General features: G+C 37.4%; 3 protein-coding genes across 5 annotated transcripts; 1 reads left to right on the top strand and 2 right to left on the bottom strand.

Annotated features, from left to right (window-relative positions):
* The first annotated feature begins 2,432 nt into the window (after positions 1 to 2,432).
* On the top strand, positions 2,433 to 5,072 carry nat9 (N-acetyltransferase 9). Of its 2 annotated transcripts, none has more exons than XM_085466702.1 (6): positions 2,433 to 2,592; positions 3,535 to 3,644; positions 3,733 to 3,873; positions 4,005 to 4,064; positions 4,232 to 4,326; positions 4,418 to 5,072. In XM_085466702.1, the coding sequence occupies exons 1-6, from the start codon at positions 2,516 to 2,518 to the stop codon at positions 4,565 to 4,567; spliced, it is 633 nt and encodes a 210-aa protein (XP_085322828.1). In that variant the 5' UTR covers positions 2,433 to 2,515; the 3' UTR covers positions 4,568 to 5,072. The 2 variants fall into 2 exon arrangements, with proteins under 2 accessions (XP_085322828.1, XP_085322829.1); XM_085466703.1 differs by having other exon boundaries at positions 2,528 to 2,592; positions 3,516 to 3,644.
* A 3,094-nt stretch (positions 5,073 to 8,166) lies between these two features.
* On the bottom strand, positions 8,167 to 14,802 carry lrrc59 (leucine rich repeat containing 59). Of its 2 annotated transcripts, none has more exons than XM_085466700.1 (8): positions 14,649 to 14,802; positions 14,394 to 14,503; positions 14,177 to 14,236; positions 13,659 to 13,817; positions 13,259 to 13,363; positions 13,104 to 13,176; positions 10,304 to 10,495; positions 8,167 to 10,122 (listed from the first exon to the last, which is right to left on the bottom strand). In XM_085466700.1, the coding sequence occupies exons 2-8, from the start codon at positions 14,493 to 14,495 to the stop codon at positions 9,839 to 9,841; spliced, it is 975 nt and encodes a 324-aa protein (XP_085322826.1). In that variant the 5' UTR covers positions 14,496 to 14,503; positions 14,649 to 14,802; the 3' UTR covers positions 8,167 to 9,838. The 2 variants fall into 2 exon arrangements, with proteins under 2 accessions (XP_085322826.1, XP_085322827.1); XM_085466701.1 differs by having other exon boundaries at positions 8,167 to 10,119.
* A 1,237-nt stretch (positions 14,803 to 16,039) lies between these two features.
* Positions 16,040 to 24,369, bottom strand: LOC146703461 (5-hydroxytryptamine receptor 3A-like). The gene is made up of 13 exons (XM_085467332.1): positions 24,330 to 24,369; positions 23,802 to 23,837; positions 23,544 to 23,588; positions 23,208 to 23,267; positions 22,443 to 22,606; positions 21,912 to 21,956; positions 21,657 to 21,766; positions 20,627 to 20,796; positions 20,342 to 20,502; positions 17,880 to 18,090; positions 17,012 to 17,189; positions 16,773 to 16,830; positions 16,040 to 16,602 (listed from the first exon to the last, which is right to left on the bottom strand). Exons 1-13 carry the CDS (start codon positions 24,367 to 24,369, stop codon positions 16,366 to 16,368), a joined length of 1,515 nt encoding a protein of 504 aa, XP_085323458.1. The 3' UTR covers positions 16,040 to 16,365.
* Between the last annotated feature and the right edge of the window lie 1,589 nt (positions 24,370 to 25,958).

Raw genomic sequence — 25,958 nt, 5'->3', positions numbered from 1 at the left:
GCAACATTTAGCAAATGTATTTTCAGGTGTCATCTTCTGTAGCTGATATTGAACAAATCAGAACTAAAAAAAAAATGGACTTAAATTCATCAGATCAGCACGAAGTTGAGTTTTTGCTGCCCCCAAATGGTGAAAAATAAATAAATAAATACATAAATAAATATTTGGGCTCCTACAAGTTTCAGTAACATTTTTTGTGCAATTCTCTGAAGATTCATGTATTACTTTAAAACAAAGGAATATGAATTCTAATGTGAGAAACTATGTAATTTAACAATTAGATGATAGGGTTTAATAAAAATGCTGTAATAAGACTCAGATTTTAATATAGATCATCTTAAAGCCAGTGTAGGAAAGTCTTATTTGGCTTGTAAGCATTTCAAATGTAGAGATATTTTCAGTCTAAACCACCAACATAAGAGTAGCCAAACACAAAATATAGACTTTGATATAAACATTCTCATGTTCCTGCTTATTATTCGTCTTTCAACCTCTATGATTTATCCTCAGATCTTTCCGAGTGAACTCCAGAGTGCATCGTGTGTGTAGCAACGTTAGAAAGAGGCATGCTTGCCATAACAAGCTGGGATAAATGGTCTTGAGTTTGTTGTTCCGTGATTTTCTTTTGTGTGTTTTTAAAATTACATTATATTATACTATATTATATCTTAAAATGACTAGTTATTACAAATTGTAATTATTATAATTATTATTTTTATTACAAAAAATCTTACAAATAAGTGGATGGGATAGTCACTTTTTCTTTTTTTTCTCTTTTCTTTAGAAAAACAGAAAAAACTTTCATAATCTTTACGGTACTGTGCAAAAGTCTTGAGCCACTCATCCTTTCTTTGTGTTTTACAAAGAAAATGGGAAATAGGTTCAGCAAGTTATTAAAATATGTGCAAACATAGATGAAAATGCTGTAATTTGAAAATTCTAACTAAAGTCAAAATTTGGTATGACTGCCTTTATTCTTCTACACAGCCTGAAATCTCTCAGGTATCTTCCTTGTAATTTATCTCAGTAGTCTTCAGAAATAGATCTTCAGGATTCAGGAGATTCTTACTTGGATGTTGGCTTCCTTTTGTTCTGTTCTATGTCAAGATGATAACAAACTGCTTCAATAATGTTGCAGGAGGCCAATCAATGACTGGTAGCGTTCAGGTGTGTTTTTCACCCTGCTATGCTTTTACTGCATTGGCAATATGTTTGGTATCAATGTCATTGCTCAGAAATAAAGACACAGTCCTTTCCAGATGGTATTACATGTTGGCAAATTAAAATGCTCGACGCCACTGCTTGACATGCAACTCCAAACCGTGATTTAGCCTCAGCTTTGTTCCACAGATGGCTGTAGACACTCACTGTCGTACCGCTCTCCTCTGATAATAATTTAATATACAAAAATGTACATTTGGATTCATCACTTCATCAAACCTGTTGCCACTGATTTTCAGTCCAGTTCTTGTCTAATTTTGGATACCTCAGCCTTTTCTCCCCATCTCCCCTCGCTAGAGATTAGCCTCTTGACAGCCACCTTTCCACTGAGGGTGAACAGAGAGATGAACTGAAGGGCCTGATGCATCTCTCAGGTCCTGTTTCAGGTCTTTCATTGATTTGTTTGGGATATTTCTCAAGGATATGACTTTCAGAAGCTGCTGATAGTTGGTTAGACTTGTCACTTCTTTAGTTGTCCACACTGTCCAGCTTCCTCAAACTTAAGGGCACACTGTACATCATGGAGGTTTTATGCTAATATCTTGATACAAAAATGCTACAAAATTTTATACAATTTAAAATCATTTAAAATAGTTTCTTTGCCAAAATGTCTGTTATGTGTAAGCACATGACTGGTTCATCCATGAGTCACAGGTTAGTGTTAGAAGTTTAAACTCCCCGGAAGGACATTATCACTTACTTTGAAACCAAAGAAAATAAATTATGTGCCATTGTCAATCTTAATATCTTACTAGGGAAATTCCACATGCATAAATGTAAATTTCAAAACTCAATCCCAATATTTAGTTTGTTTTTAATTGAAATTGAATATTACTTAAACTCTCTTAAATGGAATTCAAATTAAAAAGGTTTATCATTAATTGAAATTCATCCAGAAATTTTCAACAAATGAGCTGTCACAGATACAATTTTCAAGCACAAAGCTACTATGAAGTCTGTCACATCCCTTTTTTTCTTCTTTATTTATTTATTTACCCCTCTTATTTTCATTTTCATTGTATTGCTTATTGTTACTCTTATTTGCCCTGAATGTCTACTGTACAAACTGAACTGGAATGATTGACTGTTCACTTTACAATTTCAAATAAAGTTCTGCAAAAACAAAACAAAACCTCCCTGCCTTTCGTGCTTCCTAATTCTGTCCGGCAGGTGGCGCCTCCTGTCTGTGTGACTCCTGTGCGCAGCTGCAGGAAGCGTGTATGCGGAAGCGGTGTCTGAGCAGAAACGTGGATCGCTTTTAAAGTTATTACAGCTTCATCAGCGGTTTGATGCCATGAAGATAAACGAGAACACTTTACTGGAGGGACACAGAGTCGTGCTGGTTCCTTACAACGTAAACCACGTGCCCAGGTAACGTGAACAGCTGTTAGTGGAAGCGATCCCCGCATCACAGCTGTTTACTGTCCTCTGCCCCTTTTATTCCTCTTCTTATCACCACATTTTGTTACAATGTGTGTGTCTCTTTATGTGACAGTCTTTTAGTGCTAAGTATAAAACATTTGTTTACAATAGCATTTACAACTGCACAAGGAAAGGCAATACAAAGAATAAAGATTAATCCGTTCAGGTCATATTTACTGCTTAATGACACATTATTTGTCTTTAGTAAAGAGTATGTTTTAAGGCAGAGGTATCAAATACGTGGTCTTTCAAAGGCTTTGCGAAGTGTGAAACCTGGAAAAAGGAGGCATAATCTTAGCCTTTTCTCTGCTTTTGCACTATTAACTATTGTGTTGCAACTCGTTAAGATGTATTGCACTATAAGAGTGTTTCTAAACTGGTCATCCCCCTAAATTAATGTTAGAGATAACCTGTCATATAACACTGAAATAAAATGACTGAGCCACACAGTCATGCAGATGTTTTTCTCTGAGTTCTCATTCAGCTCATCGTTTGTTTTTCCATCGGATGCTTCTTTACATGTGAGTGTGGCTGTAAAAGTTAGTTAAATAGTTTGTCATGCAGCAGTTTTATTGACATAGCCAGCTGGAGAACTCCTGAACAGGTTGAGCCAGAAGCAAGATGCATATCTGCCACAGTTGTCTTCTATTATAGCCTTTTTCACAGCAAAATCACAAGTACCTCCCATATCATATCTGTATTAAAACATATAGTTCATAATTACCGTAATTCTGGCAATAATAGATTTTTCTCAACCCATTATTTATTTATTTTTTATTATTACAGCAAATGTTTCAATTTCTGAGTAATTTAGTTTGATCATAGTAACCAGCTGTCTTTGTTATTTCATATTTCCTGGGCATCTTTATTAGTGAGTTTAACTTCATCCAGGTATCATGAGTGGATGAAGTCTCCGGAGCTGCAGCAGCTGACCGCTTCAGAGCCGCTGACCCTGGATCAGGAGTACGACATGCAGAAGAGCTGGAGGGAAGATGACGACAGTGAGGAGCCGTCAGTAGACATGATAGGAAAGCAATGCCAAGAAAAGCATTTTCATTGTGTTTGTGTGTTTTTATGTTGCCTTTCCAGAGTGCACGTTCATAATTTTGGACAAGCAGCGGTGGGCTGACCCCAGTGTGGAGGAGGAGCAGTGCATGGTGGGAGATGTCAACATCTTCCTGACTGATCCAACAGACCCTTCGCTGGCTGAGCTGGAGATCATGATAGCAGGTTCTTAAAAACATCTATAAGAGAGCAATCAGTGCATTTTTACATGCTCGGTGCAGACTTTTTGTTCAGTTGTTACATTGTTTTGATTCTGTGATAAAGAAGAAGTGTTTTTATTGTTTGTTTTTTAACAGAGCCCAGTTACAGAGGCAAGGGCATCGGAAAGGAGGTGACACGTATGATGATGTGCTATGGTGAGGCAGCCAGAACAGTCTGTCAGACTTTTAAAGATTTCTGTATGGAAATGAAAGATTTTTTCAGCCTTTTTTTAAGTACTGTAGACAGTATAGTACAGTTTTTACATTACATTTGTAAAAAACAGTTATTTTATGGTGGTGATTAGCGTGTTTTCCTCCATCAGGAGTCACCAAACTCGGAGTCAGAAAGTTCCAAGCAAAGATCGGGCTGGAGAACCAGGTCAGCATCACCATGTTCAAGAAGCTCCACTTCCAAGAGGTAACCAGATCCCACTGTGTGGAATTGTGGATATGCTCTATAAAATAAACCTTTTCTTTGGGAATTCAATACAAAGTCTTGCTTGCTGCAGGTGTCGCAGTGTGCAGTGTTTAAAGAGGTGACACTCGAGCTGACGGTAGATGAGTCCGTTCGGACGAAGCTGCTGGACGATGCAGCTCACGTGAAGGAACGAGATTACAGACAGACCTGCAGCAGCGGACCTGAACTGCTCTCACAGTGAGGTTCTATACTGAGCTTCTCACTCACCTTCTAAAGACTTCAGCTTGTGAAGCAGGATGATGTGACAGGATGACATGTGAATCTGAAAACTTGCAACAGAATTCTGTATTCGAGTCACAAGAAATGTTATTTTCTGTCACATAGTGGCAAAAAATTCTGATTATAAGACAAACAGAGGCAGACAAGGACAAAGCCATACCTCATTATACAATTTTAAATAAGGAAATCCAGATTCACAATAGAGTTGAATGGGTTCTTCCTTTTTGGATACGCTTCACCAGGTTTGTGGAATTCGTCTTGGTGGTTTTGGTGTGATCTTGCTGGATGTTGGACTTTGCGGAGGAAAAAACCTGCAAATTGTAACCTGAACACTGTTGAAAAACAAATGCATAGGTGTGAATATGACATCAAACTTTCATCCTCACGTATCAAATCGTGTACTGTAGTCGAGACATTGATTTAACCGTTGTCATCTCCGACCCGAGGAGTAAAATGAAATGAAAGATGCTGTGGCTGATGTTTTTAGTGGAGCTGGTTCACTTTATATTGATTGCGTACCACCTTAGCAAACTAGAAATCACTTGCCAATGCAAAGATTTGTGCTTCTCTATCTATAAACCAAGTTAATATCTTTGGTGTCCTTTGTTTGGAGAAGCTTTACACTTAAAATTGAAAGGTGATGTTTTTATGTTTGGTTCAGTATTTCTATTGACCAGTTCTGACTTTTTGAAACTAAACTTCAAATTGGACCAAACTGATGGTTTTAGTCACCAGCTTTCAGCAGCATTAGGCGCTACTTCTTTTTAATTATTCACTCTGTCCCCAGAATGAAATTAAGAGCTTTTTTCCACTTACTGATGCACAGCCATTAAAAACCACAGCCTAATGTGTTATTTACACATCTCTTATACATTAAAGTCTCATATTCCTCTTAATGTCACATATTTTTCTCAATTTTGTTGCTGAAAACTGGTTGGTGTCAAACATTAAATGCCAGCTGCGGGAGCTTTATTGCCATGTTTATTTTCATACTTCATACTCCTAAATCTCACTGTCCTCCTATTCAGTCAACAATGGACATTCATGAGGTCTTGAGATTCAGGAAAAAGGACTAGATGTTACAGTCCCTGATGCATTGCTTTAGATGGAGAGACTCTTGAGGGATGGCTGTCATGAGGAAAGGCAGCCCAGAAACTTTACCAGCAGTACACATCGTTCTGTGCCTCAACTTTCGGTCTTACCCAGGCTAATCTGCCATTTTCCTTCCTTGGTTAGGTTTAGGGATTAAAGATCTGATCTAGATTATCATTTTAAAGTTTAGGACACATCGTCAGTAGTGGACCTTGGATTCATCGGGTGTTTCGGCCATTATCACTAGACCCCCTCATATAAGGAGGTCCTGCCAGGGTTGATCAGGCCCTAGAGCGTGTCACTGGTTTATGTTAAACTGTTATTTTTCTTCTCCTTTCTTCTGTTTAGTTTCCTACAGTTTATTTTCTATCTATTCACTGCAACTGAGAAATAATACTTACCTCTTTAGCATTTATGGAGCCTAAATTCTTCAAAGGGGTAGAAATGATGATAGAGAGAAGTAACACAAAAGGGACAAGATAGGAGAGAGCAGAGAGGAGAGCCGGAAGGGGGGCGCCCAATCTGGCTTCCCAGACCTCCCCGCCGGATCGGGCTGTACGCTCCACCTCCCCACTGCCTCCCAGAAAAGGGGAGAAGGGCAGAATATAAGATCGTAACTAACAAACTAATTAAAATTTTCCTCTTCTCCTCATCAACTTCAGTTAAGTCGTATCATTACTGTGTGATATTAGCACAAGTGTGATACAAGCTAATGCTAGTCTACACCTTAAGGGAGTTCTGCAGTTAGGTCCATAAGTTTTTGGACATGTCATATTTGTGATTTTTGTCCCTGTACACAACCACAGTGGATTTCATATCAAAGAGCAGAGATGTGATTGAAATGCACGCTTTCATCTGCATCCACCTTCAGTTTCTGCTTCTTTGTGGGTCTTTCGGCCTTCAGTAACTGAAAACCATGCTACACTGGGTTCAGATCATGTGACTGACTGGGCTATTGAAGAATACAATCCAGATGATTCTTAAACTGTCAGGATTTCCTTTTTTATAAAGACATCTGTTGATTGCTGACCTGTGAAAGGTTTTTTCCCCATCAAGTTTAAGACTTGAAATCAACTCCAGATGAACTCCAGATTTATCTGCCTAATTTGTCATTAAATAATGATGGAACAGGCCTCATGGAGCTGTAAAATGGATTACTTCTGAGCCCTTAAAATAGGGAAAAGATATATAGAAATTCCAAAACAGGTGATATAATGTACTTTTTTTTCTCAAAATTACCCTCAAAAAAAGTAATTCTCCCAAAAACATGGACCTAACGAAAAGCAGATTGCAGTGTGGCTGCTTGAATGATTGTTCAAGACTGAAATGATTTCTTTCAGTCTTGTTTTGTTAGACTTGAACTGAGAGGTACTTTTTTTTTTTGAAGAATTGCTACATTAACTTCAGTTGTGACACCAAACCTTTAATTGAATTTCCTTCCAACCCTATTTTGGAAAATCAGATTTAGGAAACACGAACCGCCACTAAAGGCACTTTCCACCCATTTTCTTTCTTTTTTTTAAAAACTTATTTGTTGTGGTTTCCCAGACTTCATTCACACAAAATGGTCGTATTAGACAAAAAGCTAATGGATGGCAGCGGCAGCTAAAACGGAACGCTTTGTTGGTCATATTAGGTGGTTTATAGTCTCAGGTTTCAATTGTCCAAGGCGTGCATTCTGAGTAATGTTTGTGGTATTGTTTGCAATTTCTAGCTCGTTTAGTTTAGTTTTAGTCTAGTTTTGGAGAATGGCTCTAACAGCACAGAGTCCTCTGAGGTGTCTTAGTGCAGCTGTAAAAGTGGATCAAGATGTTTTCTTAAACACTAACAATGATCATCAATGGTAACTTGAATATGAGCATTATAGTTCTTTTTTGACCTTCTAAGCTGCATTTCACCACCAAGCCCATCCTGGTGCTTTAACATATAACATACCAAATAATCACATGAGCTCCACCTGTTTGTCACATTGATGTAATAAAGTCAGAAGCTCCAGAGAAGCTACATTCAGGCTCATTACACACTGATTCTCTATTACTTTCTCCATCACCTGAGTACTTTATGTTTCACAACATTTTACCAAGTTAAACATTTCACCAAACTGCAAAACCCAGGAAGCCAACTATCCAACTTGTTGGGGTTATAACTAAAGAAACGTGTCAGCGTTTACATAAATGACCAGGATGTTGACCATTTCTTCTATTCCATATTGCACCACCTCAACACTATTTTGAATGCTATGCTAAAGCTGAAATACGTCGAATTAGCAGAGGAGAGATGGAACTTAAAAAAAAATGCATAGTACAAGTCCTGCCTTTATTTATTGTCTGCAGCTAATGTCATGAAATGGCAGTGCAGAGACTGAACACTATATTTTACATTAACAAAGACAAAATTAGACCTGAACCTATTGACGGCATTTTCTTGTCACCAAGGTGTTATTCTGTCACAAACAACATATGAGCCAAATATGTTTTGCAGCACATTTAATTATGCCGACAGGAAAATTACACAAAAAAACAGATTTTTTTTTTAAAAGGCTTTTTATTTACACTGCTAATTCAATATGCACATTGAACTAGCAGTCTTGGGGGTTAGAAAGACATAGATAGACATGCCACGCTTTTAAAAACAGCACACCACTCTTTCAATAAAGTGAAAATGAATGAAATTCACAACTAAAGATGTTTGAAACAGAATATCTGAATGAGTTTTATTTGTCCTTCACCGCTGCATCTGAATTAAACATTCATTTATTGCGACAGTAGCAAAGCTTGTTTATTGGTAGTCCAGTTTAAAGACAAATTTACAGTTTGTACATTGTTACTGAAAAATTAGGTCTGCGATAAATACTCACAGTTGGGAAGCAGGAAAAATCTATGAAATGATACAATCTGTGCAGGATTTATGAAAAAAAAGGGTTATCAAGTTTAAAATGACCTGTTGTATTAGAATCATCAGCATTGGCTGAGCTTTAATTTATATCAGAACTGAAATTATTTAGTATTTCTAAATTTGCACATTGAGCTTTCAAGGTAAACGTTTGTTTTCTGATTTGCTGTTTTTTTTAATTATAAACGCACATAAAGGAAACAGAGCTTTATAGTGAAATGGAAGACATCGAATTCAATCTTGGAAGATGGTTGTTGGGCCACTGGATGGAGGCCATCCTTTCCTATTGATAAAGATCTCTTCCTATGACATTCATACACCATCAAAGTAATGAATTACACTTTATTTATTTGTGCAGACAGATTTCTTGCACGTACTACAGCAGCATTTATTTATTATGCAGAAAAACCGAGATGTGCTGGTGAAATTGCCCTTTTCTTTTATTAAACGGGATTCGATTTGTGGTTAAGCAACTTTACACCGTCAGAAAGGGGATTTTTGCTCTTGTTAAAGATCTGGAAGCAGGAAACAGGATGTACTAAACAAGAGATTTTGCTCTCTGCTGGATAATACCGACACTTTTTCTTAATTACCTCTGATATCTTTGGTATTCGTGTGACTGAAAATGTTTTGCCGGCTGAGGATATAAGCTGTGACAACATAAAATCCACTTCTATCATTTGGACTCCAAAGTGCAAAATTAAGGAGGGTTGACTATATGGCTGGAAAGGCTTTGTATTGACACAGCTTTTACTGCACATGCTCAGACTGCCTAATCTAACACTGGCAAATGGACAACTGTGACTGGCAGCTAACATGTGACTGGTGCAGCACAGACAGGGCCCCCTGACACTTCACTGAACGTCTCTCAAATACAGCCTGTGCTCCGTGTAATGCACAGAAAACAAACCAGCTGGCTGCTGGTCAAAGTGCAAAACATGGTTGACAGGGAGACATTTAAGATGATTACTTCCTCTTCTTTTTTAAAAAACACACTGTAGTACAAAGAGGGTACAAGAGAAACAATTCCATAGGAATTTAAGATGGTTTTCACACCCGTTCCATTGTCATTTATCTGTACAGACCTTTCACCTCCCCAGCATCACAAACATGGTAAGGAGATGCAGGGTTACCCATTTTAATGAGACTCATGATTTCTCATATTTAAAAAACAAACACACAAAATCCCTTGGTTCACAGGTGATAGTGGAAAACCTGGAGCTCTGAGCTTTGATGGAGGCTTGAGTATTTAGTTCTTAGATGTTTGTGTGGATTCGAGAAACTCTTTCGCTGCAGTCGACAGATTCTGCACCAGCTGTCTGAGCACAATCTGCTGCTCTTTGGCCCAGGATAGGCCGTCGTCCACTGCGGCGTTTATCGGCAGACAGAAAGCTTCCTTTTGCAGGTCAGTCAGGTGACAGACAGCGGCGACTCCAGCCAATCCCACAAGCAGCAGGAGGAGGAGCTTGAAGATCAGACCAATGACAGAACGGCGAGGTTTAGGCTTAGACTCCACAGCGACCTTTTTATCTGCTGTAACGAAACACATGCTTGATATCAGAGTGACTCGTCAAACCAGAAATAAAAGATTTTCTGACCACTTTGAGTGATTTGTGCATTTCAAAGAAAAAGGAAAAAAGAAAAGGCCTGTTACAAGCTGAATAAAGTCTTCAAACATAGATACGAATACTTTCTATTTCAATAGATTTACCACCTGCTGCCTGTCCGTTCTTCTTCTTCTTCTCCTCACTTTTCTTCTTCTGTTGCTCTTGTGCAGCCAGTGCTGCCTTCTGAGCATTGTACTCTTTCCTCCTCTTCTCCTTCTCCTCTGCCTTTTCCCGTTTGCGAGCCTCCCTCTCTCTGGCCTCCCTCTCCCTCTGCTTCGCCTCCCTCTTCCTCTCCAGCTCTGATTAAAGGATGAAGGAAATGTGGCCAGAAGAGATGCAATTACACAGATTTATTCTTGCTGGGACATTATAAGCTTGTATTTCAGGGAGCTTTTTCCTGCTGTCCATAAATGAGATGAAGTGCATTTACTTCTTTTCACAGCGGCAACAAGACTCCCATTAACAACGATCCTCTCAGTCTGTTGTTTGCGATACTTTTTCAAATAATCCAGAACAAAAACAACCCACAAAATTATTGTGCGAGTCTGCACTAGAGATGGCACGATACCACTTTTTTATGTCCGATACCGATACCGATATCATAAATTTGGATATCTGCCGATACCGATATGAATCCGATATAGTGTTTTTTAATCAACAAAACTGTTTTTTAAAATATCTTGCTGCATTTTGCAAGTCTGCAAGTTCATACTCAAGTTTAAAACAACAACTACACTAAAGCTATTCTGTTATACCTGTATACAAAAAAAATATTTCATAGTTCAGCAATACTGATCAATCTAATAAACTTAGACCTACACCATCCTCCCTATTCTGGTATTTTAAAGAGTACTTAGCGTAAATATTAAGCAACCTAACTAATAGGGTTCCAACTCCCAGCAACAACAAAAATAAAAAAATAAAAAAATAGGGAACCACCCCTCACGCTCCACCTCATGATGCTTAATCGACGTAATCAACCTTAATTTGATGCAGTGTGAAAAAAAATGCACAGAAATCAATTATTTTTCAAGAAATATTAAATAGATTCAACATCTTTCTTCAACAAAATTGCAGACTGCACAGATGGTACCTTCCCAAAGGAAAATGTACTATAGCTTACTAGGGTATATATATTAGACTTAATAGTCACTATATACAGTAATTGACTTCTATTCATTTTACATCAAATTAAAACTTTGGGTGTCAGATAATTATTTATTAAAAGCTAGACATTTTAAATGAGAATAAGAAAGAAAAGTATGTCTTTGTGCCCCCTTTTCCCTGTTCATGCCCTATCGGCCCCCCTGGCTAAACTTTGCTAGATCCGCCCCTGCACAGTTACCAGCGTCAGCTACGTAGAAAAAGATCCTGGAGTAGAAAGTAATATTAAATAAATTGTAACAACAGCTGATCAAGCTTAAACGTGCTGCTGTTGTTCAGCCGCTGGTTTCCTCTTTCTGGCGCAAAGTGGACCAAAAACAAATGAGAGACAGACTCGCGACAGAAAAGCCGATCAGCTGATCATTAAGCAGTTTCACGATTGAAGTAGCAGCCGGAGAGCGAGAGGCAGTCGCTCGTTAAGCTTAACGTGGGAATGCTTTACAAACATTCAGAGATGGACTTACACACTTGCTTTACTTCTCTCGGGGATAACTTTGTCGGAGATGAAATGCCAGGTTGCTAGCGAAGCTCCAAATGCTATCCAGACCACCGACAGGTCCCGCATGCCACAGCTGCTCTATCACGTGATGCATACTGCTCCGACGTTCTGAGGCGAGTTACGGCGTGTTGCAAGTTTTGTGAGGTGCTTTCGTGATATTTAATGGATCGGATTACATTTTTTATTTTTCTCCGATATCCGATCCAGTAATTTAGGTCAGTATCGGACCGATACCGATACGTAATATCGGATCGGTCCATCTCTAGTCTGCACTAACCTTTAAATACATTTATCTAACTGAAAACTCAGATTTTTAACAATGATAGATTTGAGTGGTGGAGCAATGCATGACTGAATGAAAGAATTCATGAACACACTTTACAGTAAAGTCGTAAGTATAGTTTTCCTTGTTTCATTTGTCTTGATGTCTGCTTTTTAGATTCATACTATTTAGACTTTTTGTGTTTTAAACCTCCAACTAGGAACATAACATACTTGTGCCTGTGTAAAAATAAACTAGCGTAATAGCAGTCTTATTTTACACATGTAATCATTCTGTGTCACTGCAACTTTTAACCACAATGTTTTAATAGTAAGAACAATATTAATTGTGATAGAATTCACCCTCAAAGTCCCACATTTTCATCAGAATTATTTTTTATTATTCATTCATTTATTATTTATTTTTATTATTATTATTTTTCCTGTTTTATGGGGTTTTTTGTTTTAATAGCACTTCTGTAGTATTAATTCTATAATCCTCCATTTTTATTCAGTCAACATTTTCAAATCCTTTTATAGTCTGTTCCAAGGGCACAATGAGACTCGTGCTTCATTAATGTACATCAATCAGTGTGAATACTAATGGTTGATAACATCTAAGTTTCCTTACTATACGCAGAGCATTTTAAATGTGCGTTTTCATAATTTCTACAACCCTGGATCTCAGTAAGAAATACTTAACTTCACTGTATTCCACTGCATTTGTTTTTTTAAAGCTACAGATGAAGTTTCCGCTACATTTCACACAACTTCAAAAATGTGTTGTTTGTGTGGACGATACACAGGATAAATATGTTCCTGTAACACTTGGGGAGGATATGACCCCACTTTGCAAATCAGTTTCTTTTAATGTATCAAACAGTTTTCTCAACCAAATGCAACAGTATACTTGTTAGTTTAAAATAGCTTTTTTTCTCCTAGTTATTACTTTTTTGAAGTTCTCGAATGATTATGTTGCCTACCTTTTTCTCTTAAAAGTCGTTTCTCTCGAGCATGATCGACCTCCTCCTGAATGGCTCTCATGTGCTGCAGAACCTAAAAAACCCCCACGATCTTTAGTATTGGACGCATTTATGGTAATATCATCAATTTGCTGACTCGTCATTCTCTCTGTCACCTTAGTGGCGCACTGTTTGCACTGTTTCTCATCCAGACAGTCTCCTGCTGCCTTGGCCAGGCCAAGCTCCAGTGGGTTATCCTTTAGGTCCAACCATTTGAGACTCTGAACACAAAGACACACACAGAAAGAGCCAAAACTGAGCTTGGGAACCTCAACAACCACACGCTTCACACCTTGTAATTACAAAGTAAGAAAACAGCAAGTTATCAGCAGCAAAGGTTAACAAAAAAGCAAAGGATTTTTGTTTAGAAACATATACTAGCGTCTTCCTGAGATTTAGGAGATTTACATCCAGTAGGTCAAACTCTGGCTATGAATTTAGCTCTTTATGCTAAGCTAAGGCTGCTGGATGAGGCTAACTTAAACAATGGATGCACATCTATCAAAGAACACCCACCCTGAGCTGAGAGAAGCTCACTGGCAGGTTTGTCAGCTTATTGTTGTACAGGTCTAGATGCTGAAGGTTCACCAGGTTCCCCAGGTCATCTGGGAGACCGGTCAGCTGGTTTTTACTCAGATCCACCTTCACTAGGTGGGTCAGGTTGCAGAACTCTGGCTGCAGGAGGATAACCCAGTCAAAGAGACACACAGCAGTTATAAACATCCCAACTTATTCATTAAGACATTTGAATGCATGCAGGGTAATTCAACTTGTCGCTCCCAGAGTTTCAGAAAATGTAAGTTACTGAAAATACTTCACTAAAGCAAGAGTGATTACTTTTTAAAACAATGAAAAAGTAACTAAGACAAAGAAATACTTAAAACATTTGAAGATGATCAATTACCTAATAAGATAAAATAATTTTGACCTCTAAAACTTCTCAAACAAACAGTCTTTGCAAGAAATTGTATTATTAAGAGCATCAACTTGATCAAAAACAAACAAAATGTTTAATCTGAGTGTTCAATACTCACAGGAAGGGAGGTAATGTTGTTACAAGATAAGTCCACAACTGTTACTTTGGGGAACAAGGCCTATTGGAAAACATCACATTACAAGTCAAGTTTGACATTAGTGGCAGGTAATTATTTAACAGACATTTTAACCAAGAAACAGAAATGGGAACAAACCACAGCAGAGTAACGGTGAGTGTAAAACTACAGTATGCTTTGAAGCAGCTGAGTAACTTACCAGCTCCCTGACTGGCACCTCAGTGAGATTACACAAGCTCAGGTCCACTTCATTCCCACTGATTTTATCCTTCAGGTTCAACACTTTGCTGTTTTTACTCATCCTGGAGTCTGTGGTGAGTAAACACACATCACAAGGACTGTCACAAAGAAATACTGACATGAGTGGCCAGTTTCTGTAGTTTTTTACTGCAGATACTTCTGAACTAGCAACAGGAAAACCCTGCAATGTGAACATTTTACGCGACCTGCTCACCTGTTTCGACAGCTGCGGCACAACTGTGTTAAAAAGTGAAACACGACGAAAGAGAGCGACGGATTCACCTTGTAAATGTGGTTAAAATGCGTTAGAAGGAGAGCTCTATAAGGCTGGAGAAACTGCTTCTGGCAGCACTGACTGCTTCAATGAAAATCCACGTCACTAACTGAGCGACAATACGGAGATACTGAAGCGAACAGCGCCCCCTGTAGCAACGGAGGAAACAGCGCACTGCAACCAGTGCTATCTTTGATCTTATTCTTAAAAGTCATAATATACTAAATTATAAATGATGAATATGATAATATGAAATTATTAAATAAAATATAAATTGTGAGTAATAATTATAAACAAATTAAAATAGTTAGTGTGTGGGGGCAATAGAAATGGCAGTTATATTTGATGTGTCAATCCATGCTTCTCTTCTTGACATCCCTCAAGTGCAAAAGAACCCAAACTTCAGCATCTTCTCTTAAATTTACATAGATGTGAAATTAAGAGGCTTAAACTGATTGTACAAGAGGAAGCTTTAATGAAAAGTTTTGCAATTGTGCAGCGTTTCTAATGGAAGAATTAATGAAAGAGTCCCTTTAGCGCTGAGCCCAAAGACAAATTATCTACTATATCTTTCACCAGGCATTGCTATTAAATTGAATGTTGAGAAATTCTGTAATTCAGAATTTGTGAAAATTTACATTGTGATTTGTAAATGTAAATTTACAAATAATAAAATTCTACCACCTGCAACTTTTAAAATACAACATCAAGAAATAGCCAGAACCAATGTTTTATCAATGCCAACTTTCTAGAAATTGGCAATAGTCTAACACTGCACCAAATTTAAAATATATTATATAATAAGAAGAAGAAGAAGAAAGAAGAAAAAGTATTTACCATTTTGGATAGCTTACAGCGTGGAGGTAGATCTCTCTGGACTGCACACTCACCCACACACATACACTCAACAGGAACACTTTCCTTAATTCTCTGTGACACACATTTAGACATTGCTCAAATATTTTGGTTCATATTAACATGATAGTAGGACAAAGTTGCTGTCGATTTGTCAGCTGGACATCCATGATGTGATAATGTTTCAATACATCCCAAAGGTGCTAGGTTGATTGGCTGGTTATGTTTGATTGGCTATTTAGACATTTACAACAACAAGCAGTTAAACAAGTGTACCTCATAAAGACCGCTGATTGTACATTCCAATTTCCATTTATTTTATTTTTTTCATTTGATCACCTTTGATACATGCTCCTGGTTGGTTTTTTGGTTGTTATAGAAAGACATAATGACTACACATTAAAAGAGCATACAGTTGTAAATGTGCACATAAAGCAGCAGTAGCTACATTGTTTTACATTCCCACAGATGAGCTTTTAACTCGATTTGTCAGCTACACTTACAAAACAATAGACTTTAAATAATTCATTGTGTACTTGAAGAATAAACTGAGCATTTCACATCAAAAGAGTGTAATACATACAGTAATGTATAACAGGTCAGTAAATATTAGATGCATCAGATGAGACAAAATTGACCTAACTGGCCTATTCCTTGGTTTAATCAAAAGGAAATGAACTACAGGTGTGAACAAAGACCACACATAAGTACATGTAATCGGCAATATTTATTATTATTATTATTATTATTATTATTATTATTATTATTGTTGTTGTTGTTATTTCATTGGACTTTAGAGATACTAGTCTTCAGCAGTTCTCCACAATGAAAACATAGTTCCTATAAATACAGTAGCTGCTATGATATAGCAAATTAAGAAAACCCTGTTGATGACTTTAACCATTCTGGTCCAGTAGCCGGATTTCTCCTCTTTGCTCTCGTTGCTGTTGAGCAGATTCACAGTTTTCTCAATCTTCTCCAGCTCATCTGAGATCTTTTCCATATCAAATGACACCTCCATCAGTTTGTTGGTGCTACCCTAATGTGGTTTTGTAGAAAGGCAATTAACAAGGTTTTAGGCCATATATGGTCTATTAGTTGCTGCTACATGCAATAAACATTTTTTGCCTTATAATGTAATTTTTTTCTCATTCAGTATAGGGATATATTTCTTCCATGCTTATAATAGCTGTTGTACTTTAATCTAACCTCTTTGGTCACAGGTGGTGCTTCATCAGTAGCTGCATCATAGACAGATGCACAGTGAATGAATTTTGTCATGTCTAAAGGACATACAGAACGCCACATCATTAGAATGATACAAACAATCAGTATATAGTAAGCTCTGAAACAGTCTGAGCTTGTAAACCGTACCTACACATACAAGCCTGCAAGGGTAATAGAGGTTTGTATGATAAGCTTATATGATACTATGGGACAGCATACCTCTAAAAGAGCACTGAAAGTTGGATTTGCGCTGTTTTTCCCCACATCTCTCAGTCAGGCTTTGGTCCTCATTTGTCTCATTGTGTTGGGCTGTTGAGTCTTTCTCAATCAGATACATCACCAACATTGTCTCCAGTAGGCTGAGCAGCATGAGAGCAAAAATTCCAATACAGTAGATTGCTGAGGAGAGCAGACAGCATCAATAAGATGGAGAAGTAAATAATTATTGAGTCTGTAAGCCAGATTAACCAACAGTCTACAGCAGCACATAACCATTTTTTAAAGTTAAAAACTGCTATTGGTATCTACTAAAGAAACATTGTATGAATTTTGCAGTTTTTTAATTTGTATTTTATTCTTTTCCTTTTCAGAGTGCAACATTTTGAGAGTAGAGTATTAAAATCATACAGATATGACTTATTAAGGTTTGCACAACAATTAGCCCTGAAAAATAACAAAAACACTCATATACTGGTAAGTTTGTTTCCTTTATGTGAAATGCCAGGGGATGTATAATTGACATGATTGGACTGCTCAAAGCACTAACTGTATTGGCTGTGTACTGGTATTTTGATGTGATACAGCAGAACTTAACTGAAGTGAAATTAGACTGGAGCACAGAGTGAAGGCCAGAATCCCAGTAATCACAAGGACACATAATGTGTTGAGTCAGCAAAGTTACTTGTTGTTACAGTGAGATGAGCAGCTTGAAGTGTTTTGCGGGTGGATCAGTACATCTTTGGTTGCTTTGGTCATTATTAAAATTAATTGTGTTTTAAAACAAATAGCTCAGTGTTAAAAGATCTCAACTCTGCAGTAAAACTGGTGCACTATGCACAGTCAAACAAAGGATAGATTCAGCTGCATTACCTATAAGTGGAACCTTGTTTGAAGAGCAGGGCAGAATCTCATTGAGAATAAGTTGCATCACTGTGACAGCGAGCAGGACAGTGATCTTAAAGCCGAGTTTTTCGCCACCACTGTCGGAGATCAGGAAAGAAGCCAAGTCCAGAAACAAGAAGAAGAGGACTGGCAGCAAGAAATTGGCAATGTAGAGTACAGATCTCCTCTTCATGGTAATCTGCCAAATTTTATGTCAGGTGGTTATGTTGGATAGAGGTAACTATACATATGCTAACAAGATAGCCACAGAAAGACAAGTAACAATATCAAACATTTTTTTTGCTGCAATAAACAAAGATTATGTGACAATGTGCAGTAGCAAAAAGAATATTATATTCAGTTCAGTTCATTTTTATTTCAAACATGTGACTTCACAATCATTACAAAATATCATTCCATTCTTTTGTTTGAAAAGGAGTATTCAGAAGTATACACGTATTAGTCCCTACCCCCTCAAATTTGACCTCTCATTGATTTAATTTTCTTTTAGCCTTAAATTAAGCAAACAACATATGAAGCAAAAGTAAAGCAAAGACAAAAACAAAACAAACAAATAAACAAATAAACAAAACAAATAAACAAGCCCCACCACAGAATAGTTACTTTCATATAAATGAGGACTGACGGTTTGCAGATTGACAAATTATGAGACAAACAAACTAAAACACTATTACGAGCAACATTACCGCCCTGGGTTAACCCTGTTTTCTTCATTCTTATATTTGTTAAAAATGTGTTTTTGATATTTCATTTTAAACTGGTTTATGTTGTTACTTTCTTTCATTTCTTCTGTTAGACTGTTCCATAATTTAACTCCTGCTATAGAGATAGACAAACTTTTTAAAGTTGTTCTAACACTTTGTATTTTTAAATTCCATTTCCCTCTTAAGTTATACTCACCTTCTCTATCTATAATCAATTTACAGATTTCTTTTGGAAGCATTTTATTTCTTACTTTATATATTATTTCCACTGTTTTAAACTCCACTAAGTCTTGGAATTTAATAGCTTGCATTTTGAAAAATAGTCTATTTGTATGATCCCTGTACCCTGCATTATGTATTAATCTGATGGCCCTTTTCTGTATTATATTTATTTATAAATTATAAATAGCATCTTCTATCTGAGCATCCCTCCCTTGCACAGCTGTTTCCTATACCGTTATAGGAGTCATATACATGCCGCCGCTGCCTCAGTCTGGACTGGCTATATATTTTTGTTGATTGATGCAACTTGTAGTTTGTAGAGATCACCTGCAGATTATTTGCCCTGAGGCCTTCCATCCATCTATTTTGTGCTGTACATTCAGTTATTTTACTTGGTAGTTAACAATGTCTGCTTTCTCTGAGAATCAATGCCGTTTGATCGGTATGTAACTTTGACTTGCAAAGATCTTAGCATTATTCCTGTCACCATTGTTATGCTACATTTAAAGGAACATTTCTGTACACCTACACTCTCTTTTACAAATGAAGTATATATATGAGTAATTTATGTATATTAATAAAGTGACTATCCATCCATTCATCCATTCTCCTCCACTTATTTTTTTCAGGGTTGCGGGGAGGCTGGAGCCAATCCCAGCTGTCACAGGGCTGACACATAGACTCAGACAACTATTCGCTCTCACATTCACACCCGAATTCACACCTATGGGCAATTTAGAGTTTCAAATTAACCTATCCCCACTAACTACATGTCTTTGGACTGAGGAAGCCTGAGTACTCAGAGAGAACCCATGCAAACATGGGGAGAACTCAGGGGAGAACTTCAGTTTTCAGGCCCCTCTTCTGTGGAACCAGCTTCCAGTTTGGATTCAGGAGACAGACACTATCTCTACTTTTAAGATTAGGCTTAAAACTTCTCTTTTCGATAAAGCATATAGTTAGGGCTGGATCAGGTGACCCTGAATCATCCCTATAATGCTGCAATAGGTGTAGGTGGCTGTGGGATTCCTGTGATGCATTGAGTATTTCTTCTTCAGTCACCTTTCTCACTCACTATGTGTTAATAGACCTCTCTGCACTGAATACTACTTGTTTTTAATCTCTGTCTCTCTTCCACAGCATGCCTTTTATCCTGTCTTCCTTCTCTCACCCCAACCGGTCGCAGCAGATGGCCCCGCCCCTCCCTGAGCCTGGTTCTGCCGGAGGTTTCCTCTTGTTAAAAGGGAGTTTTTCCTTCCCACTGTCGCCAGAGTGTGCCCCCCCTTAATAAAGTGTATTTATCTGAAATATATCATTGCTAATTTGAACCAACTAACTTGGCAACAAGCACACTGCATTGCTCTACAACTTACTAAACCGCAGCAGCATGGATAGTGATATCCTTTATTTGCTGTAGAAACATGAGTCATCATAGTGTGGCTAAAGTATGCAATGTACCCGATTGAAAAACAACTTTTTTATTCTGCTTTTAGCAATACTTACAGTGTAAATAATCGTAGTTTGGTTGAAGCCAAAATGGTTAACAGTTTTGTTGGTGACTGACATGTTGATGAACAGCCACTCGTACTGTGTGTGCATCACCTCACGAGACCACTCTGATATCAAAGTACTGTTTTCCTGGTAGAATAACAGAATTTCTTTATCTGTAGTGAAATATAAAAATAACTGTGAGCAGTCCAACAAGGAAGGAATACATGTTGTGGTTTCTGATGCTGTGTGCTCATCAGACCATTGAAAACACATGCAAACAAAATGTTATGGGCTCACCAGAGTGCATGATAGACTTCACGGAGAGGTTGCAGCTCTGAATGTCAAAGGGGAATTTGTACACGTGCATCTTGCAGGTGCTTAGCACTACCTGATCATTCCTAAATTCAACCCAACCGTAATTCCTAATGTTGAGATAAGGACTTGGAGAGGCTTTGTCCTTCTCTGTCCTGAGTAACCAATGAGAACAAATTAGATTATGGTAACTAAAAATAGTATATTATCTGTTACGGACTGTAACAAGCTAAGTACACCTACTATGTAAACAAAAAACTCTCATGTATAAGAATGGTATTTTTTTAGTATCTATAGCATAAAACAGCTAACTAGCTACTGGTGGGAGGAGCTTAAATGGAAGATTCATCTAGCCACATCTTAGTTACTCACTGCGCTGCTTTAAACTGCTATGAACTAAAAATAAACTAGGGTGACCAAAGTCTAATTTCTGAAGTTCGAACACATTTTGATATTTTTTAAAATCAGCAGTTACACTGTCTGAAGGCTGCTGCATACAGCAGATACAGCACAGAAGAGAATATTACAGAAGAAAATGACCTGAAAAATATCACTTCTACATTTGAGAGAGATTTCAAGAGGCTTACAAGGTGAGATAGTGGATAGTTAATAATATTATTATTAATAATAAGAAGGATGCTACCGGTAAAAACTTTGAACAAAGAGGACTTAAACAGTTTTGTCTGCAAAGCAGTGATGTCTGACAAAATCACCACATTCAAGACAATGGATGCACTGTGATCATTGCATCATATTCCCTCTTTGTTTTTTGTATGGTGATTCAAAGTTTCAAAGACAAAATTAATGTCTCAGGTAAAGATTGTTTTTTTCTAACCTTTTCATTAGCTATATTTTCTATTCCATTAGCTATTTGATGACTGAAAGGTTACAGCTTGATGAAAATGTATGTTTTCCCTGCAAATTAATCTAAATGTCTCAGGCTTTTGTCATTTCTAAACAATAAATTTCTTTGGTAGTGACTGTTTGTGAATCAGTGAGTGTTTATTAAACTTACATTTCTTCAATAGTTAGATCCGGCATCCACAAAAGCTTGGTTGGAACTAATATATGATCAAGTCCACAGAACTCATTTGGATCCCACCAAATGTGCTCATTGTCCCATCTCTGCACAGAGGAATGAGAAAAAGAGAGACGAGGTACAAGTAGAGGGGAAAAAAAGCGGGGAAAAGATGAAAATGTCATTTTAAAAATAATACTTTTAATTTCACCAATAGAGTGAGAAATTATGTATTTTTAAGAATAGGCTCACCAAATAAACCCAAATGTAAGAAATGAAGGTCTGATCAGTTTCTCTCTGTGAGCAAAGAAATTGAGCAGTGTTACTTCAGGGAGAAGCTGAGCTTTTCTCAGTGCCATCTCACACCATCTGATGGCTAATGGCATACGGTTAATTCAGTTCAATTTTATTTATATAGCTGTAGCTAACTGCCACGACTGATTGGGGGTGAGGGAAGGAAGACAGGACAAAAGACACTCATCCGCAAACCACTGTGCAACCAGAGTCCACCACAACCCCCCGTTCCATGTCTTTTCTGACTTAATCAACAACTTTCCATGTAGTCAGAGAGGGGGGGGGGGGTCGGTCACATACAGATGGAAATGACAGTAATTAATTGACTTAAATTGTCCAGACTGAAATGCAGTATTTAAAAAATTTCCAGCTCCGTGAATGTAGCTGAAAAAGATGGTTTGCTATGATCCTTTTAATCAGCTACAGAGGAAATAACATTAAAAACAAGAGCAGTCATTAAAAATAAACAAAACAGTAAAAATAACTTACCACATCTAGGATGGCAAAAATTTTCATTTCAACAAATATCCATGTAAGATGATTGTGGCGTTTAACAGGCCGGCTCAGAGTGTATTTGTGACTGTCTTGGGTTAGGTTCAGGTAGTTTACAACAGCCTGAGAACTGCAACTTTCATCTGTGTCCATTTGTCTATCTGAAATGAATACACATATAATGCATTAGAGAGTAAATTCCTGCAAGAAAAAGAAAAAACAAATTCCACCTTCCACTCTTCCATGCTAATTAAATTTGCTTTCAAAAAGCACTTCAGTGATCTGGTGGTTATCGAGACTTCAAACTTCATGTTTATCCATGTTAATGCTTATGAGCTAATGGTGTCAATGAACAACAGAACAACACTTCTGTGGGTACGTATAGACTGCTTCAGGAACCTTTTAACAAGCCATGAAAAGCATGGGATCACAAATGTAACCCAGGATCTAGGGGCTTGTGGTCACAAAAAGGCCTGAATTGAGCATGTATATGTAATCAATTCTCTAATGAAATTATTGTAAATGTGAAGATCTGAGCAGACAATTAAATTTAAAAACAGTCTTCATTTAAAAATAAGTTTTCTAAACGCATAAGTTTCAGCAAGTTGTTATTGACTCAATACAGGCATAAACACTCAACCCAGAATTAAAACAATAACCTGGTTCAGTCTCCACGTATACTCACAGTCTACAATATTAGACAGATTGAGAAGAAAGACAAGAAGAAGAAAAAGAAGAAGTTTTGCAGGTTTTGTTTCATACTTCGCATTTGTTCAAAGATCAGAATATCTTCAGGATTCTTTACCTCTGCCGAGTAATTAACTGAAAGAAGAACATATGGGATGTTATTTTCCACATTTTTCAGTATATGGTATTTGGTAAGTGTTGGTTTAATGTATTTATCTGTTAGTATATTTACCTTGGGACGAGCAGCTATATTTTATGGCATCAAATCCATTTAAAATGCTCACAAGTACATGTGTACCTACTATTTTTTCTTTATTTAGTCAGGAAAATTATCCACAACAAAAACACTGCCTGGCTAAAGAAATGGGAAAGTTTAATGATTACACAATATTTATATAATTAGATTCTTACATGGCATTCCAATTTCTTGTAGCTCAGGACTGGAAGCATTTCCATCTGGCAAAAAACAAACATATAAACAAACAATACACATCTATTAGATTATTCATATTTCATCATCTGTTAATAACATCTAACTATGTTCTTATCCACTTGTACAATTCATTGTCACTATGGGGCTGGCAGGGTATAGGGCACAGCTTGGAGAGGTTGCGAGCTCATCACAGGGCAAACACAGAGCAAAAAAGTTTTGAAGTGTTTGTTCTGTACCATAATCTTGTCTCTCTAAACTGGAGGCATTTCCACCTGAAAGAAATGAGTTTTTTAATACAAAAATGAAAAGCAAAATTTCCTACTTTGCGTATTTTATCATCCAGGAAGGACAGTAAGATGACAATAGTTACAAATATCAACCATATTGTCAGTTTATGCAAGCCACAAAGAAAAGCTGCACTCGTGACTGATCTGGGCTGCCTCTTTTACTGCCAGCCCAGATCAGCTAATTGCTCAGTTTATACCATTTACCCACTTGGCAAATCTTATATATAATATTCTTTTAAAAGTAATAGTTTGTTTGAGCAGGAATTTAGCAACCAAAACTTGGCATGAAGGTTAATCATAGGCCTTTGTGTAAATATTGTCAGTAAATTATTCCAACTGGATACATCACAGAGATGCCTACAAGATGCTTAGAGAAGCAAGCATCTATCCTAGACTAAAATATTTATAATAAGTAAAAACAAACAGTCTTTCTATAAATTTAACACACATGCAGTACACAATAACGTCTCAGCTTACCTTTGAGGAGGAGTAGAAAAAAGAAACCCACAATTCTCATGGCTGTGAGTGTGTTAACCTCTCTATGTTGTCTGCACATGCTGCACTAATCTCACTGTCCTCACTGGAAGAGGGCGGGGCAAATGTAAAGACTTACTGCACATCCATGTCCACATCAATTGTAAGAGCATAATGGCTGCAGCATATTGGCAACCAGTAACACCAATGGTGCTGTTACAAAGTCAGTGAAAAAAAAAAACTGCCTGAATGTGAAAGTAAATAAACAGAGCAAAATCAAAGCAAAATCAATATTTATTAGTAGAAATTAATAAAATGTGATAATCATTGTTTTGTACTGGTGCTGTATAAATTCCACTTAAGACGTGTGGACTACATTTCACACTTACATACAATCTCTTCAATGCATGTGGGCAGCCATCCACTTCCTCATCAGCTTTGCTAAAAGCTAGATGTGGTGAAGGACTTTTTTAGAAACTTTAGCTTCATCTTCCAGCAGAGGAAGATTTGAAGGGGGCAAACTCAAAAAGATAAAAAAGCGAATTCATTTCCCTCCACTTGATATTTGTTTATCATTGTTTGCATCTATTCCCAATTACCTTGTTGTAGTTAGAGTGCCCTGCACCAGCGTGGTCTTAAAGGTCATAACTGGAAAACACAAAGTAATAAATTTAAAGGTGGACTTCCACTTTTAACAGTCCAACATAATAGTTAAAGCTTCTCCTCTGTCTGCAATAAAGGTGGATGGAAAAGAAAGAAGGAGAAGTAAAATGCTTGGCTACAATCTCATCTCCATACAACTGGCCAATCACTCTTTACAGTCACTTTGTTTGTTTACTACTATAAATTGATGCATGCTCAGTAATCCTGCTTTCTTGACACTCTTTGGTGTACCCTTTTAAATAGTCTTAATAATTTTTTTCTAGGACTGAAAAGTGTCAGTTACATGATTTACATTTTAAAATAATCTTTACTTATCGTATACTCGGTCTTGGGGCAGCCCTTCAGTTCACCACTGAATGTAACACCACTGTAATAATAATTATTGTCATAGTCCATGTGTGCAAATTCAGCAGTGGCTTTAGCACGGAGAGAAAGACAAAGTACATACTATGGAGAGAGTAGAGATGATTTATTGCAGTGACATATAAAGACATGGAAAGTGAAAAGCAGTGAAAACTAAAAACCAGAATAACTAAAGGTGTTTCAGGGTCACCTAATCCAGACCTAAATACAACTCAGCTCCTCTGGCCACTGCAGGTCTATGAGTTTCCACTGACCCATGTTAAGGATTTGAGAGGAGGATTAGGCACTACCTGCACAGATTGTCTCAGCAGCATTGAACTTTATCGCAGCAAGAACAAGCTGAAAACTTCCCTTCACCTTGTGTTTTGGAAGAATTCACGGTCACCCTGCCAAGCAAGTGATGCTATACAGGGACTCCAGCAACAACAAAGTCTCTGCAGCAGGCATTGAGGTCAGAACCAGCTAAAAGTGGAAGACATGGGGCAGTCAACCAGGTTGAATTGTGGTTGCAGCACAAGCAAGTTTATGGGAAAAGTGGCATCAGGATGAGCAGGGTTTGGAAGCTTTCCAAGGTCTGGAAGCCTGGAAGATGAATTGGACACAAGC

The sequence above is a fragment of the Copadichromis virginalis genome, linkage group LG8, assembly GCF_057382275.1.
Source record: "Copadichromis virginalis isolate Kocher_CV1m ecotype Utaka linkage group LG8, C_Virginalis_male_GT1.1, whole genome shotgun sequence".
Classification (NCBI taxonomy): domain Eukaryota; kingdom Metazoa; phylum Chordata; class Actinopteri; order Cichliformes; family Cichlidae; genus Copadichromis; species Copadichromis virginalis.
This window is presented reverse-complemented; position numbering and strand designations above follow the sequence as displayed.

Bases quoted from the DNA above. Each gene is read 5' to 3' on its own strand.
- nat9 (XM_085466702.1), top strand. From the start codon at position 2,516: ATGAAGATAAACGAGAACACTTTACTGGAGGGACACAGAGTCGTGCTG. The intron at 3,874-4,004 runs GTTCTTAAAAAC...GTTTTTTAACAG, and splicing joins GCTGGAGATCATGATAGCAG to AGCCCAGTTACAGAGGCAAG. The intron at 4,327-4,417 runs GTAACCAGATCC...TGCTTGCTGCAG, and splicing joins AGAAGCTCCACTTCCAAGAG to GTGTCGCAGTGTGCAGTGTT.
- lrrc59 (XM_085466700.1), bottom strand. From the start codon at position 14,495: ATGAGTAAAAACAGCAAAGTGTTGAACCTGAAGGATAAAATCAGTGGG. The intron at 14,237-14,393 runs GTAAGTTACTCA...GTTTTCCAATAG, and splicing joins AGGTGCCAGTCAGGGAGCTG to GCCTTGTTCCCCAAAGTAAC. The intron at 13,818-14,176 runs GTGAGTATTGAA...ATCCTCCTGCAG, and splicing joins ACAACATTACCTCCCTTCCT to CCAGAGTTCTGCAACCTGAC.
- LOC146703461 (XM_085467332.1), bottom strand. From the start codon at position 24,369: ATGAGAATTGTGGGTTTCTTTTTTCTACTCCTCCTCAAAG. The intron at 23,589-23,801 runs GTACAGAACAAA...GTTTTTTGCCAG, and splicing joins TTTAGAGAGACAAGATTATG to ATGGAAATGCTTCCAGTCCT. The intron at 16,831-17,011 runs AGGTATGCTGTC...GACAAAATTCAT, and splicing joins AACTTTCAGTGCTCTTTTAG to TCACTGTGCATCTGTCTATG.